The sequence below is a fragment of the Sander lucioperca genome, chromosome 18 (genome assembly GCF_008315115.2).
Source record: "Sander lucioperca isolate FBNREF2018 chromosome 18, SLUC_FBN_1.2, whole genome shotgun sequence".
In the NCBI taxonomy this organism is placed as follows: Eukaryota; Metazoa; Chordata; class Actinopteri; order Perciformes; family Percidae; genus Sander; species Sander lucioperca.
The window spans coordinates 15,756,979-15,772,464 of NC_050190.1; the positions used below are offsets into that span (position 1 = coordinate 15,756,979).

At 40.5% G+C, this 15,486-nt stretch overlaps 2 protein-coding genes and 1 non-coding gene across 7 annotated transcripts in view; all 3 read right to left on the minus strand.

Annotated features, from left to right (window-relative positions):
• The window catches only part of arhgef10 (Rho guanine nucleotide exchange factor (GEF) 10), a 56,353-nt gene extending 46,789 nt beyond the window's left edge, over positions 1-9,564 (minus strand). For both annotated transcript variants that reach the window (XM_035994642.1, XM_035994641.1), the window contains exons 1-2: positions 9,344-9,564; positions 1,576-1,684 (exon numbers count right to left, since the gene is read on the minus strand). In XM_035994642.1, the coding sequence (XP_035850535.1) occupies positions 1,576-1,612 (37 nt within the window). In that variant the 5' untranslated portion in view covers positions 1,613-1,684; positions 9,344-9,564. The remainder of the gene's footprint in view (positions 1-1,575; positions 1,685-9,343) is intronic.
• Positions 1,401-1,474, minus strand: trnai-aau. The gene has a single exon. It is a non-coding gene; the product is annotated as a tRNA-Ile (tRNA).
• Positions 9,565-11,368: 1,804 nt separating the features above from the next.
• cln8 (CLN8 transmembrane ER and ERGIC protein) lies at positions 11,369-15,486 on the minus strand. Of its 4 annotated transcripts, none has more exons than XM_031288678.2 (3): positions 15,336-15,486; positions 14,255-14,911; positions 11,369-12,827 (listed from the first exon to the last, which is right to left on the minus strand). In XM_031288678.2, the coding sequence occupies exons 2-3, from the start codon at positions 14,792-14,794 to the stop codon at positions 12,501-12,503; spliced, it is 867 nt and encodes a 288-aa protein (XP_031144538.1). In that variant the 5' UTR covers positions 14,795-14,911; positions 15,336-15,486; the 3' UTR covers positions 11,369-12,500. The 4 variants fall into 4 exon arrangements, with proteins under 4 accessions (XP_031144538.1, XP_031144537.1, XP_031144540.1 ...); XM_031288677.2 differs by having other exon boundaries at positions 15,300-15,474; XM_031288680.2 differs by having other exon boundaries at positions 14,255-14,893; positions 15,336-15,468.

Below are 15,486 nucleotides of genomic sequence, written 5' to 3' on the forward strand. Positions count from 1 at the left end.
CAATAAAATTGAAGTGAGATGAACAAACAGAGACATTTATCTTTTTAGATAAAACAGATGTTGACAAAGTTTCCTTTTGGGGACATAATTTGAAATTGGGAAAAAAAGGTAATAAATTGCAATATATCGCAGAATATTGCAATATGTTTAAAGTCGCAATAATATAGTATGGTGACATAGGTATCATGATATTGTGATAATGTGAGGCCTCTGGTGATTCCCACCCCTATTTACTACCCTTGTGAGAATGCAAACTACAAGAACATGAAGACAAATACACATACACGCATGCACACTGACACACATACCGTTGCTGAAGTGCCCATTGTCAATTCATAATTACAGTATGGATTCTGTTCTGTGAGCCTATCTCCACTCTGCTACATAATGGTCTGCTCAAATGAGTCACCGGGTTACGATCTGCTCCAGCATCGCCCTGGCAACAAAGCAAGTGACTGGCCAGCTGGAGACGAAGCATTTCTCTGGCCTGTGTCTATCCCTGGAGGCTGTGTGTGTGCATTTGTGTGTGCGGTTATGTGTGTGCGGTTTTGTGTGTCTGTGTGTGCGTGCTGCTACAGCAGTATTCAGCCTAATACTGAGGCACATTGTCTGGTATTCACAGCAGCGCAGCACATTTTACCCTTCTTACTCCCTCGTTCCTCTGCCCACGCACTCCACAGCGCTGAAGAAGCGGAGGAGAGGAATGTGTGTTGTTTACTCATACTGTCCAGCTTCACCAGCCCTCCAGGAAGTGATGAGACAACGAGACGACCTACAGAAGCAAGCAGGTGATACTACTGGTCTAACACTGTAATCTTTCTCTAAAAACAGACACCCAAAGACATGTGTGACAAGAGTAACGCTGTCAACACAAAGTTGGTAAAGTTTAGCCCAATAGCATCTCAAAATCTCCATCAGCTCTCTCTTGCTCTGTTGATGTTTTTAAGACTCAACTGTGAACTGGGAAAATAATGGTATGTTCTATAACATTTCAGAAAACTGTGAAAATTGTTTGTTGCCGTTTCCTAAAGTTCGACGTCATGTCTTCAGATTTCTTGCTTTGTTTGACCAAAAGCCCAAATATAGTCAGCTTCCAATCACATGCTGTAAGACAAAGAAGAGCAGAAAATCCTCAAAACTTAGAGGCTGGAACTAGTGTTTGGCATTTTTGCTTGAAAAATTACCCAAACAATGAATTGATTATCGCTGTATCTGTAGATTATTTGTCTGTCAATATTTGTGTTCCTCCATCTAAGTCTAATTCATTTATTGCTTCAAATTGCCACTTAGTGGTGGTGAGGGAGCAGTTACTAAATGAAAAGTGCTGTCAATGAGCTACCTCTGTATATGTAGAATCACCATTCACTCATTCTGTTGGCCAAATCTAAACTCAAAAACTGTGGCCCGTACGGGGATCGAACCCGCGACCTTGGCGTTATTAGCACCACGCTCTAACCAACTGAGCTAACCGGCCCATGTAAGACCCTGGTGTCCAAGAACGTTGCTCATGTTGCTCTCAGGAGTTAAAGACAAAGTGTATCAAATGTGTGAGTGACAAAGCTTTGTTGACTTTACTTTCAGGAGGTGGGGGAGGAAAGTCTTCCACATCCATGCTTGCTGCTCTTCTCCTGCACAAGCTCTTCAGACAGCAACATGAAGGGGCTAACTATGCCGACACACATTCCTAAAGAAAAAAAAAAAAGACAAACGTCATTAAATGGCAAAATAGGTGGGTTGATGCACACAGTATTTGCAAATTAACTTAGCACTGAAGAATGTTTGCATACATCTCCAGTTAGGCAATACTGGCTTGGCATTTGTCAGTCTCCAAAAGCCCAACCACACTTGGTATTCCATGTTATTCAATCACAGCAGCACTTTGTCAGCAGAGGGGCATGGCTGTGTCGTGGTCACGGTCTAGTACCTTTTGTGTCAACATCAGAATCTGGACCAAAGCTAATTCAGACAAATGAGTGAGTGAATGAAAACAAAAGAAGCTCTTATAGTGCTCCTGTGGACTGTTGACACTAGCACGTGTTGAAGTGTACACAGTATTCTCATATGCTAATTGTGGGCGTGTGTCATGGGTTAAAGGGGCTTGGCCACCATTGTAATTGATAGGCCATACTCTGGAGAAAGCATTATGAAAAGAAGGGTGGTGGTGGTGGTGGTGGTGGGGGTGTTTGAGCTAAAACAAAATGATTTTAAGCAGGTTCACGTTCAGATTTTAACTCTTGTTTATTGTGGTGATGCCGGCACTAATTGATTCAAAGTGAGTCATAAGTAAACATGCATGCCTCCATTTGTTTACTCAGCTGTGGCCTTCAAAATGAGAAAATTAACTAGAGGTCTTAAATCAACTGGCTTCCCACAAGTAGTTACGTTTGCACACGCTCTTCAAGATGAAAGATCAAAAAGGATCAAATGTAGATTAGACAACTACACCAGCTAAAGCCAGGCACTACTTCTACCACTTAGAAGCATTTGTGTTCAAGCCCAGGAAAATTCTTTTCCTTGATTATCCAAAAGGTTACATTATGCCACAGGCTGTAAAAAAAATATTCTCCAAAACCAAGGAGGAATGTTATTGTGTCCAAAGTTTTCCCCAGGTAAAATATTATACTAAAAGACTTGACTCTTGATATGACTTGAAATAAAATCAACTACAGTATGTATGCGCATTTGAGGTGCAGAGGTCATGGGATGTTTCGACTTGTAGCAACCACATATTTTGGCCTAGGAAAATGGCATTAGCTAGCTGAAGCAGGAAAGACCTTTGGACCTGCACGGGCATGAGAGACATTGCATTCCTCAGCAGTACAGCCGTTGTTTGCTGATGTAAAATTTGTATACAGGAGGTGACAGTTTCTGTCAAAGGCCTTCTCTGGAAAAAACAGTTGTGCTATTTCCAGGCTTCTTCAGCTTGCTAGTATCCACAAGAATAGATGACTGTGTCATGACATCATGCTGTCGCATAAAGCAGCCATTGTTGTGGTATGTATGCCCCATATTCCATCCATGCAATATCTAATAGTTAAATAAAAGCCACCAACACAACACAAACTCACAACAGTTTCCTTCTGACTAAGACAAACCTACATCACAGTATTGCAGCAAACAGGATCAAAAGGACAACTCATTCTAAGTCTCAAAGCTTGTTTTGTCTACAAATAATGTGAAATCATCTGCTTCTTTGTCCTCCACCCCATTTGCAGGGAACAGGGCCAGAAATGTGGATGTGAACACACAGGGCCAGTGTCTGCTGAATACAGTGTGGCTGACAGATAATGCTAGCGCTAACAGAGGCAGGTGGAGTATACATAGCCTGAGGAGAAATGGCCTACAAAATAGAGAGGAATTCAAAGAGATGGACAGGAGCAGCTACAATGTAATATAGTACAACTGATGACTTAGGCCCTAAGTCATAAGTCTATGTCTTAGGGTATATACTGCACAGCCTGAGAAAAGTGATGTATGAGTATGGAACAGGTAGTTACATGACTCACATGGTTGTAAATGGATTGGCACATTTTGGAGTGACAACTACCAGCCTAGCCCTGACAGGAGCCTTGAAGGGTGACTCATCTCTCCCTGGTTCGAGGTCCAAGACAGCAGCAAAAGGAAGGAAGGGATGGGAGGAGAAGTAAAATATGCAGGTGTGCCCTTCTTGACGCAGCGGCACAGAAGAGAGGAAATCACATTGTTTGGTATAAGTAAAAAAAAAAGACCTCTCTTTTTTAATTTAAACATTACTTTCTTTTTCTTTTATAATATGAATTGAGACAACATAATGGACTTCAGCTTATCATCTTCTAGAAGAGCTGGCTCTGTGTGTTTGGTTGCCTTTTCACACATTAGGTTGAGAAGCTAAAAACTCTCTTCTCACTCCTGTTTTATAACCAGTCGGCTGAATTCTCCAATCCTCCCCTCTCCTATAATTACTCTGATTTTCGTCTTTTTACCTGCTTCTTGAAGAAAACTAAATGCACCTTTCCACAAATTACACCCTGCATGGCCTGTGGTGTGGTGTGACTTCAAATGTGCACCATACAAACACCTGGCTCACCCCATGGAGATGACCAACTCAACAAAAGCACTCTACATCTGTAGCATCTGTCAGCAACATGTCTATACTACAGCACTGTAAACAGTAACATATTCACACTGTGCAACAAAAGCAGGCAGGTGGTTAGGTGTAGCTTATAAAGCCTTACAGAAAGGGCAAGAAAATATTCACCACAATTAATTTATAGATCTGCTCAGTGTTTAATTAAAATGAACTGTATTACAGTCTTATCTGAGAGCATTGATTGAGAACAGAGCGGAAGACACAAGAGAGGTAAAATCAGCCGTATAGTTGATGACAGACTCAGCTGAGCATGTCATTACACGCTGGGAAGGCTGAGTTGTGCTCTGCAGACAGGAAAACAGTCGTTTTGCCTGCTGGTGTAATGCAAACAATTTCCTTGCCCGTGTATTTCTAATAACCTATGTTAAAGAATAGATAATGACAAAGGAACAAAAACATGTTGGCAAAAAGTATGTACCATACATGTTGTCAACATAATCCATAGCATGGAGGATAAATTGCCACTGTATGTTACTGTATTGTATGTTCACTCATAAAGAAGATTCTACAGGATGGCACTTTATATGTCAATTGCAAAGTTCTTGCAGATTCTCCATATTAAAAATTAGACTACTGTGCATTAACCCTAAACTAACTAGCTTGCATGTTCCTGATCTCAGACTGCAAAACAAATATTAAGTGTATTCGATTTTACTACCAACTTGTTTAATTAAGGATGGGATGAGCAAGCAAGCTCTTTTCAAGCAACATCACCTTTGTCTAAATTCATAATAATGCACAAATGACAGTAGTGCTGTCCAAAATGTCATATAGTGTCTGTTTGATATCTAGTGTTGGCAAAAAATGTTCACGTCGTGTAAGCTATTTTATTGACATTCCTTAGCGAAATGCTCTTAGTGAATTAAAGTTGGGTTTTATTGTGAAGAGTAACAAAGGAAGAAGATAAGCTTTAGCGTTATGTGCTGCCGTTGTCAATATGGAAGTTAATAAAAGTGTGTGGGCCGTCTTTGTTCCCGCTGGTTTAGATCACCGAGACTGTGTTTTCATTTTATTACCCTCGGCTACAGTAGTTAGCATGCATTAGCTCAGAGGGCTAACTTGGCTTGTTTAGTTTATTACATGACGGTCTTTGTCACCCTAAATGTCCCGCCAAACCCCATTCAAAAATCGGCCAAAAAAAAAAAAAGAGTTGCCTGATACTGAATACCTGAATATTCATATTGAACAAAATTCTGTGTTAGTGTATAGGCTCCAGCCCTAAATGGCAGACACATCATCGATAGAAGTAATCAAGGAATGATGGAACTTGGAGGCAGACACAGCATATGGTGACTTAACTGATCTGCCCAGAACCCATTACTTATGGCAACCAGAGTTCAGTCAAATATTTATTGTGTGCGTTTCTGAAAGCTTTTAACGTCAAACACCCTGGATTTTTCTGTAGAGTTTTCTGCGGTGCACTTAATGACAAGTGACATTCCACACACAGGCTGAAAGTCATAAACAAAAGCCTGGAGGAGAGGGTGGTATGAGAGAGGCATAGTCTGCTGTGAGTGTCTGTCTTTGGCTTTGCAGCTCTTTGGCTGAATGTTTTATAGAGCAGTGTGTCCCAATCTTCTCCTTCTGCCAGGCTAACAGTAATCAGGCATCGACCGAAAACAGCACATCCCAGGCCTACAAAGAGCAGACGGACAGGCTTAACAAAAGTACTGTAAAGTATTTGAGGTGAAGTTCAGGGGAGGACAGGACAGTGCCCTCCAGCATACTGAAAAGGAAAATTAGTACCCATTCTAGCCTTTTCACAGCCAGCATTAAAGAGTTGAAACGTGTAGGTTTATGTAGTTTATGTGTCATAGAAGAGAAGACTAATTTCACAATAATACCATAAGAAATTGCATGTGCTGTATTCAGATTATCACAACTCACTCTAAACAACTGAGCTAACCAGCCTTAACAACACACTGCTCTTGTTTCCTTGAATTGTGAACAACATGGCTACAATATGATGTACTGTACATATATTGGTTGTCTCTACTGAGCCAAGCAACTTCTCAAATCAAAAGCTCTGTGGCTCATTCAGGATCAACCTTGCAAACTTCCCAGTATCACAGTATCTGGGCTAACCAGCCTTGACAACACACCACACTTCACCACCTACCCTGACCTCAAAAGGGGTGGGGAAGCTGACAAACAGGCACAAGATAGCCTTTCAAAAGTGAGAATCCTGAGTCCTGTCCAGTCAAAACAGTTGATTAGATCAGCAAGGAACAAATTGGAAGCACATTTATAGACACAAACATCATAATAAATCACAACTAAGCAGGAAATCTTCCTCATACTCCCCCCCCCACCCCAATGTAACATAACCTCCACTGAACAACCAACACAACCAAAAGATGAGTCTGGTATTCCCCATCAGCTACCAGTTATAATTATAGGCCTAATGGGAGTGGATTGTAGGGAATACACTTCAATGATTAGGCCCACAGGGCTGCAGTCTTTTTTATTTGACTTCGGAGGTGTGATCTATTAGACATGTTAGGGGACGTCTGGATTCAGCTACAAGCTCTGGAGCCATGTTTCTAAACAGAATGTGGTCAGTGTTAAGCTACCACAGTGAATCAATACTGCATGGTGTCATCCGTCACATAACAGTATCTAGTATGACCATAATGATGCATCACACAACATTGTAGTATGCCATTATACCCCTACTACATTTTTACCATAATATTTATTTTTTACATTGGCCTTAACTTGGAGGCAGATTATGGTTTCAGTAAAAGAGATAAAATACTGACAAGGCCTTTCACGGCCTGGGAATCAAAATTAAATGAAGTGAAAGACTAGGACTGTATAATATTTGAAACATTGTGTCCATTTGAAATGAGAGGCAACTGCAGTCTTGGCTGTCACTCCTGGTCACTCCTGGTCTCCACCCACCCAGCGAGCCACATTAAAGCTTTGACAGCCCAACATGTCACCAGAAGAGCACTATTTAGTGTGTGGTGGTGAGTAGTGGATAAGCGGCTACTTGAAAGAGCTTTTGTTGACTGGCTGGATTTAAGCTCTGAATGCATTTTAATATGAATAGAGCAACTCAGTCCGATTACAATAAATTACCACAGGAAACATGCAATTCCCCTGACTGTAAGAGTACCAGTCACTGCACTGTCTTCAAAGGGTGGAGACACTTTCTGAAGCCAAGATTGCTCCTGACCCCTGACTTTACTCCTTACTTGAATCCACGCATCGCTATGCTGAGTTGCATCTGTAGTTCAATTCATAGAGCATGGTACTAATAGGCGTTGGAATCCGGCTAATCTGGGCATCTTGGTGATAGGCTGGTCTATAATGCCTACCATCATGTACCAACCATATAACTGCAGTGTTTCCAGCTTAATTCTGGCAGAGGACTTTTTTGACACATCATAATCCTCTCTACCCATACCCCTCATCTCCTGTCTCTCTATCCCTCCACTGTTAAATAAAGGCACAAATGCCATAAAAAACAATCTGACAGATCAAACAGTACACAGTGTATGGTAAGGTGCACAAAAAAAACAAAAACATTATGCACTTAATCTATCTGACACATGTTCCCAACTGCTAAACAAGTGTTTGGTAGTGTATGTGAGAAATTTCACACAACCACCTGCAGAAGAGCAGTGGCTTTTCTATCCCAGCTGTCGCTAAACTATGTTGCTAATCCATGTCTTATCTCAGTGGGTCCTCAGTGGGGTGGTGGGTGGACAGTGAATCCATAACTGTCTTACTAAAAAAATGAATGGTATGCTTCTCTGCTAAACCACTGTGTACTACTGTGACACCCCAAGCTTAGTCATGGTAAAAGAAGGCATTTCCATGAGCCACTATTGGCAAGGTTGAGTTACTGCCTCGTCACAATTACTTTAGCAATTAGCGATTCCTGGCATTTCTCCACTATACGGCATCTGTGTTTACAGACTATGACAATGACAGGAGAGGATATTGCAGTTTGGCTGTGCTCTGTACATCTGATAATATGCTAAAATACTCCCTACATATCAGACATGGCAAATAGCATTAGCATTGATTGCCAACATCCCTTTCCTCGAAACACCAACATATCTGTCCCAGGTGTCTGAAAATATCCACTGTGAAAGTGGCTGTCGTTTGATAAGGAGAAAGTGTCACACATAGAGAACTCTGCGTCTAAATGACTTGCATGAGTGCTTACATCAGGATATTGCAGTGAATTTGAGCAAGGGAAAAAATGTATCTGTGCTCCCTGGGCAGCCTTCGCTAGTTGTTTTTCTAGTGTGGGGAAGTATTAAGTATCTGTATTTGCAGGCAAGCCACCCTGGTTATTTGCTTAACAAATTACCAATGGAGATTGTTGTGTACATGCATATGTGTGTGATCCCCTAAATGTTCCATCTCACCAATGTACTGGCTGAGTGAACTGGACATGCATGACACCAGACAAAACAAATGAAGATCAAAGCACTAATTGTATTTGAACAATTTTAAAGCTTAACTAAGCTTAGATTCCTGAACGCACTTGCCTTTTGCTGTGCAGAAGGTAAACTACTAAGAGAAACAGTAGGCTACTAAACAGAATTAAAGCATGGTTTTACTACCTGCTTAGACGGATCTTCCAGTTGACTGAAGCTGTGCAGTGCATTCACTGAGGAATGCTATGCATGACTACTTAGATTTGTAGTTGGACTGACTGCTGCAGCTCAGGAAGACATTCTCACTTAATCTTATTCTCACCTGCAATTTCATCCTTAAAGAGGGACAAGGGTTCAGAAAAGTATGAGGTTGTGCTCAACACTGAGACAACATTCAACATGTTACATGACAGAGTCAAAGCCTGAGGAAAATATGCTAATATCCTGTTGAGTTAAAAAAAAATAAAAGTTAAGCTGATACATTTCAAGTTCTTATATGAGTTAATGTCGAGATTACGACTCAGTAAGTAACCTAAATGCGAAGGAAAAAATAGTGATCGTGTTTCTATGGTAGTTGACAGTGTTGGCAACTTGGCAAAGTGCGGCGCCACGTTATAGCCATCTCCCAATGCACTTTTTTTCAAAAACAAAAATACACTTAAGTCGCTGTACTAGACAAAAGAAGCAATTTACATTACTTTTATTATCAAATATTTAGCCTAACGTAACTGATCACCTGAACTAACAGTTAGCAAACCAGATGTGTTAGGGGTATCTAAAACTTTGTCTGAAACTTAGAAAAATGTCCTCAACTTACCATTTTATGACTTTCCCACAGAAAAATAACCGTATCCCTTCGCAGTAACGCCGTGCAAGTGTTAAACGTAATGCACCTCTGACTTCAACACATCAAAACACATCCAGCGTTCGCCCAGTGTCCTTCTTTTAACTTTACTCTCTTCGATGCAAAGCTGACTCCATCCATGAAAATCCTTTACCTCCTCTAAGTAGCTGATTCGCCGACGAGTCGACTTGGGCAAGCTGTGATTGGCTGTACAGAACGCCAATCAAGCTTCCGACGTCTTCTCCGGTAGGATCGGCTCGGGATCGCACAGGAGTTCCAAACTGCCCACTGCACACGTCACTTGTGAGGTGGCTCCCTCCGAAACAGCTGTCCGGAGATGAAGATTTGTTGCATTAGTGTCTTGCAAATAAACAAACGAACATTTTTTGCGTATTATTAATTATAAATGGAAAATAAAACAAAATCAAAAAGGTCACACTATAACAAAAATGTCTAAGAATTCCTTCAGTTTCTGTCTGAATGACAGTTTTTTTAAACACATTTAAGGACTTACAAATCTCCTCCAAACCTACACTAAACATTTCACAAAAGTGCAACTTTTAATATAAGCTACAATAAAAAAAAAGACAGACTGGGGATAACACACCGCAAAGGGCAGCAGGTCAGATTTGAACCCATGCCGCTGAAAAGGACTCAGCCTACATAGGGTGCACGCTCTTACTGGGTGAGCTAGAGGACATCCCAAAAATGTAAGCATGTTTAGGGTCAATAGGTCACACTTCTACAATGAATTACCTTTTCCACACCAACTGTATTTTTTGGTGTTTTTCTATGGAGAACACATTTTTCTTCTCCAAACTGCACACAAAAACAAATATTGCCATATAAGTTTTCATATCATTACTTGGCTTTATTAACAATATAAAAATAAACCTCTTCATACTAACAATATAAAAATAAACCTCTTCATACCAAGCTGTGTTGACCTTTTAGGGACAATAAAGTATGGACTGGATAAACGTGTCAAACTCAGAGATGTCTGGTCAATTGAGAAAAACTAGCACAACATACTAAAGAGATAATTACTCCCATTCTGCCATCTACAGGCAGATGCTCTATGGCACAGTCTTAATAGATTATGAGAAATGAACAAAACCAAGGGACACAAAACTGTATCAGCCAACATTTTATTTTGTGACTCAAACTAAATTATATTAATGCATACACACACACACACACACACACACACACACACACACACACACACACAAGATGTTAAACCTTAGGTCTTACAGGGAATCCTCCACCCATCCCTTAATGTTAATTCTATGCCGTTAGACAAATGAAATAAAGTAAAAATCCAACACTGTCTGATATTGTTTTTAGTAATAAAATAGACCACATGTACAGTTATTGAGAAGATATTGTCATATCCGTTTACAAAAGAAAGTACTTTTAAATGCTATTAATACATTTGTTTTGAACTTATTCATGTTGATTCAGTCGCTGAGGTTATACGACGTACACAAAAGTATAAAACAATCCACTCAACGGAACAAAGTGTAGCGTCATCTCAGTCATCCTGACATCTGTTTCGTGAGGCAGGTTACAGTTATGTAGATAATGAATAAAACCTTTGAATAAATAATACTGTTGCTGTTGACAGCAACAGTATTATTTATATTTATGCACAATGACAAATAAAGCAAACTTGCTAAAAAAGGAACTACACGCTGTTTTCAGGTAACGTTACTGTTGACGATCAAACAGGCCTGTGCGTGTTTTCAGAAATATCTTTATACTGCAAGGCTATATTTATTTTTAATTTCTTATTTATATATTATTTTCTTGCCCTTACCTGTTTTCATACATAGATGTGTGTGAATTTCCCCCACTAGTAGTCATTTACAGTTCTATTTTATAGTGATATTCAAAAAATGTTCTATGGTAAATTTTCTATTAAAGAAAAGACAGAAAATAAATATTTGTGTGTGCTGTACAATGGTTAGAAAAAAAGCTATATAACAATGGACAAAGCCAATACACAAGCCCAAGGCTTCCTGTACAATGAGGCCATTGTGTGAAAAACACTAAACTAAAATGTTAGTGAAATTCTGAGGTTGCATAGTTATAAAACTTTATTATACTAATAATGCAAAAAAAAAAAATCATCATGATCAACCTGTTGCTTGGTTAATCTGTATCAACACGGCTTCAGTTTTGCCACATTACATCTCCATTTTGGACAATAGAGCCTTTGTGGAGTGGACCAGTCCTGCATGTTCTTCCACAAATAAAGACGATTGTGTTAAAAACCTTTTCTTTCATGACCATGATAAATACTTCCCTGTCTACTGAGAGAGGATTCACAGTCCAAAAACACCAATGTGACTCATGAATGAAGTGAACCAATTGTCCACTTACTATGTAACAGCTCCAATGACTAACCTATGGTAACATATTTAAGCTTCTTTAAACCAATTGTCTTGCTTGCGATGCCCATGCAGTGGTGAACGACTATGTCTGTTGTAAAAGCATTGATAGGGCTGTGTATGACAAAGACCAAATCCTTGATGTGACTTATCTACTAGGTCGTTTGATGACTACTGAGAAAGAGCACAACCTCTCCTGTCTGCCTCATATTGTGTCCCCACACAGTAAGCTAGGCTTCTTTTACCTAATAGATCAACTGGACTTGATCTGTGTGTAGACAAACACCTATAGTGCAATATCTTCTCAAGCGTTATGGGATGCTCATGATACTGTTGTATAATAAAACTGGGTATTTCACAGCACAGTGTCCTGCAGGTGATATAAACAAGCAGGCCCTCATTTCACTGCTCTACACAACCACAACAACTAAGATACCTTGATGGAAAATTCATATTCTGACCTCTGGAAAAAACAACAACATAAAAACAGCCTGAAAGTAAAGTCTAAAGGTTAGACAATGTAGCAAACTTGATCAATATTGTACAGTCAGGATTTACCTGTTGTTGGGCTTTTTTGAATAGCAAAGTTCAGGGTCTTAATGTGTAAACAAAGTTGCATAATAGAAAAATCTTACTACCTTACTATCATGCTTCTAAAAGTCATTTCACACATGATCCATTAAAAAAGTAAAAGAAATATGGCCTCCTTTGATAGAAAGTGTCTATTGTGGTACCCCTCAGCTGGCGTGCGGTTTGACTGAAACCTCGGAATGACCCTCTGCGGCACAGTTTAGGGGTGCCGGCTTGTTTCCAAAGTTCCAGTCCACAGGATTAAGCAGCTGCATGGTCTTCTTGTGCGTCCAGATGGGGTTGAGGACAAACGTTAGTAGAGCGAGGCCAGTGAAGAAGACCAAGCGTGGGAAAAGGACCACATGGGTGCTGAGCTCTTCCCAGTGGGTAAGGGTTACCCACCACATGTAGTAAGTGAGCACCATGCGACAGTGAAATGTGTGGATCATCACCCACTGGTTGGCTCTCCAAAACAGGGTGCGGGCCCAGCCAGCCTGTCAGGGAGGAAGAAAGATGGAGAGAGAAAATTAAACTAAGGACTGGGACACGCATATTTCTTGCTTTTTACTTTAAAACAACATCAAATTTACATCCTTGTAACTTGTGTGTCCTGAAATAAAATCTGTGAGTAGGAGGAGCAGAGAAAGTTTAGGTACTGGCTCAATCTTTTTTATAGAACTTCCCCTTTCTAAGAATGTTCATGTTTATATGTTGACAATAAAAGAGGAACTGTAACCTTGTGACACTTCCAGTAATTTCTATGGTAGTTGACAATAATATTAGGGCTGCAGCTATCAATTATTTTAGTAATCGAGTATTCTACCGATTATTCCATCTATTAATCGGATAAGAAATACTTACTAAGAAATACTTAGTAAGAAATACTTAGTAAACAGCAATAGTAAATATTTATTATTGCTGTTTACTAAAACCTGTTTCCTTTTTTAGAAAAAGCAAAATTTTTTATTGCCAAAAAAAGACGCTTGTTAATTTTTTCACCCCCTTCCCCTTCTTGCCACTGGATATGCAAAAGACCTGTTCACTAACCGGAGGGTAAATGTGACGGTACAAAGCTTACAGCAGGTCCATTCAACTACACTGTTCTGGGGGACACATTTTCAGAAGCCTAATACACAGTGAGGAGAAAGAATAAAGAATGCAGACAACACCGGCATGATAACGTCATTCACGTGCATATTAAGTAGCCATGCTATGGCATGGGGAGGAGCCCTGGCAGCAGCTACGTTTCCAAAGATTAGTAGCAAACTAATAAACAGTTAGACTACAAACCGACAGCTTTCGTTTTAGCTTGTTGGTAAAACATCGCTATTTGCAGAGTAGCATGCTGTAGGCTAGTTGTGTAAAACAGCGCGGTGGAGAGCAGCAGACGTTAGTTAGCTACCTTGTGTCGGGTTCGCTCCGTGGAATGGATGAGTAGACTGAATGTTTTCTACAGAGATGATGTAGCAGCATGTTTGCAGCTTAAAATGATCCCAAACTTTCTGTCGTTTTCTCTCGCCTGTCTCTTCTCTTAGACCCTCGCTATTTTCGTCTTCCTTCATTTGTAATCTGGGCCGTCAGTCTTGTGTCCACAGAAGCGTCAACCTGTTGTGCGCTAGTAATAATCCTCCGTGCGGAAACAGTGAGCCGTACAACCTTAATGACACTGATTTAACGAAGCTTCAAGGCAAAGAATTTTGCTTCGAGGATTTTGTGTAATCGAATTAAATGAGGAATCGTTTCAGCCCTAAATAATATGTAAGAAAAGCATCAGCATCAGATGCAACTGGAGCCTTTGGAACTCAGATGAAATAATTGCTCATACCAAAAAATAATTTGGTAGTTGCAATTACTGCTCAAATGTGATGAGGGAAATTAAACCACGTGTGGTTACAGTTAGTTTAACTCAACACAAACACACCTTCAGCAACATCCAGGACATACAGGTGAATGGCGTGCTCATCTCCAGCAGCAGTGTAACCATTGGCAGGAAGTGGCCCATGGAATCCCACACCAATGCTCCTACATATCCTGACAGGGCGAAGAAATGGTGTGTCGCCAGTGGGAGGTCAAATGACCAAAATACCACACTGGAGGTGTGAAGTGCTACATTTTCAAACACAAAGAAACCTGTGGCTGTGAGGACATTGAACCACGACCAGTCTTCTTGTCCCCTCACTTTGTCTCTGGTTAAAGCCGAGTCCTCAGTCAGGGCTCGGAGACCTACTATAGTACTCTGGATGCCAAACACTGCCCGAGTTGCTGCGAGGTTCCAGAAAACCTTCTCTTTAGCTATCAGGGAGTTGTAGGTGCGGGACAATGCCACAGACAGGAGGTGGGAGAGGAGGAATATTCCTGCATAGAAGGCAAAGCCCAGGCAAATAAGATGAAGGCGGTAGTCCCATGAATAGTACTCTGCACTAGGCTGGGGAAGAGAGCTGGTCTGCTGGCCAGGATCCATGGTGTTTGAGGGAGGTCACTGGAGCTCAGGCAGAGGAGAGGCTCAGCTGCAGGTGGGGCTGTAAGCAGGGGCTGGTAGGTGCATGCTGTGTGGGGTCACCTACAAAATAAATGAAAGCTGCCGAAGGAAAGACAGGCAGCACATCATTCACTTAACAAAAATCAAATACATTACCATCGCTATGAACAAACGACTGACGTACCTATGCTTTACACGTTTAACTAAAAAAAAAAAAAAAAAAAAAAACGTTTGTGAGCTTTAATGGACCTCAAGTGTGGACCTTTTCTTCTAACTCGGTGAAAACAAAGATAACTAATTCGACACCAAGTAAAAAGTATCGTTTTATCCATTTAACGCTAGCTTTATGTTTAAGTCGGTTTCAACCTCAACCTACAGTAACTGTGTCGTAAAGTTTAGCATAAACAACAACCACGACGACAAAAGGTCGTTAGCAGACTCAAAGTAACACAATACTAACACGTCTAAAGCAGTAATTCTTACTTACCACAAACTAGTTAGCGGACATAATTTTCATACATACCGTACAGAAGTGTTTCCTGAACACGATGTCCCGGTGTTCTGTTAATGCAGACAGAGGTTTGGTTACAAATCGCATCACATCGTACCAGAGACGGTTGATCATACGACTTCAATTTGGTCATATGACCTTCAAACAGGAAGTGACGCCCATT

Bases quoted from the DNA above. Each gene is read 5' to 3' on its own strand.
- cln8 (XM_031288678.2), bottom strand. From the start codon at position 14,794: ATGGATCCTGGCCAGCAGACCAGCTCTCTTCCCCAGCCTAGTGCAGAG. The intron at 12,828-14,254 runs GTGTGTTTGTGT...CCTCCCTGACAG, and splicing joins TGTCCTGGATGTTGCTGAAG to GCTGGCTGGGCCCGCACCCT.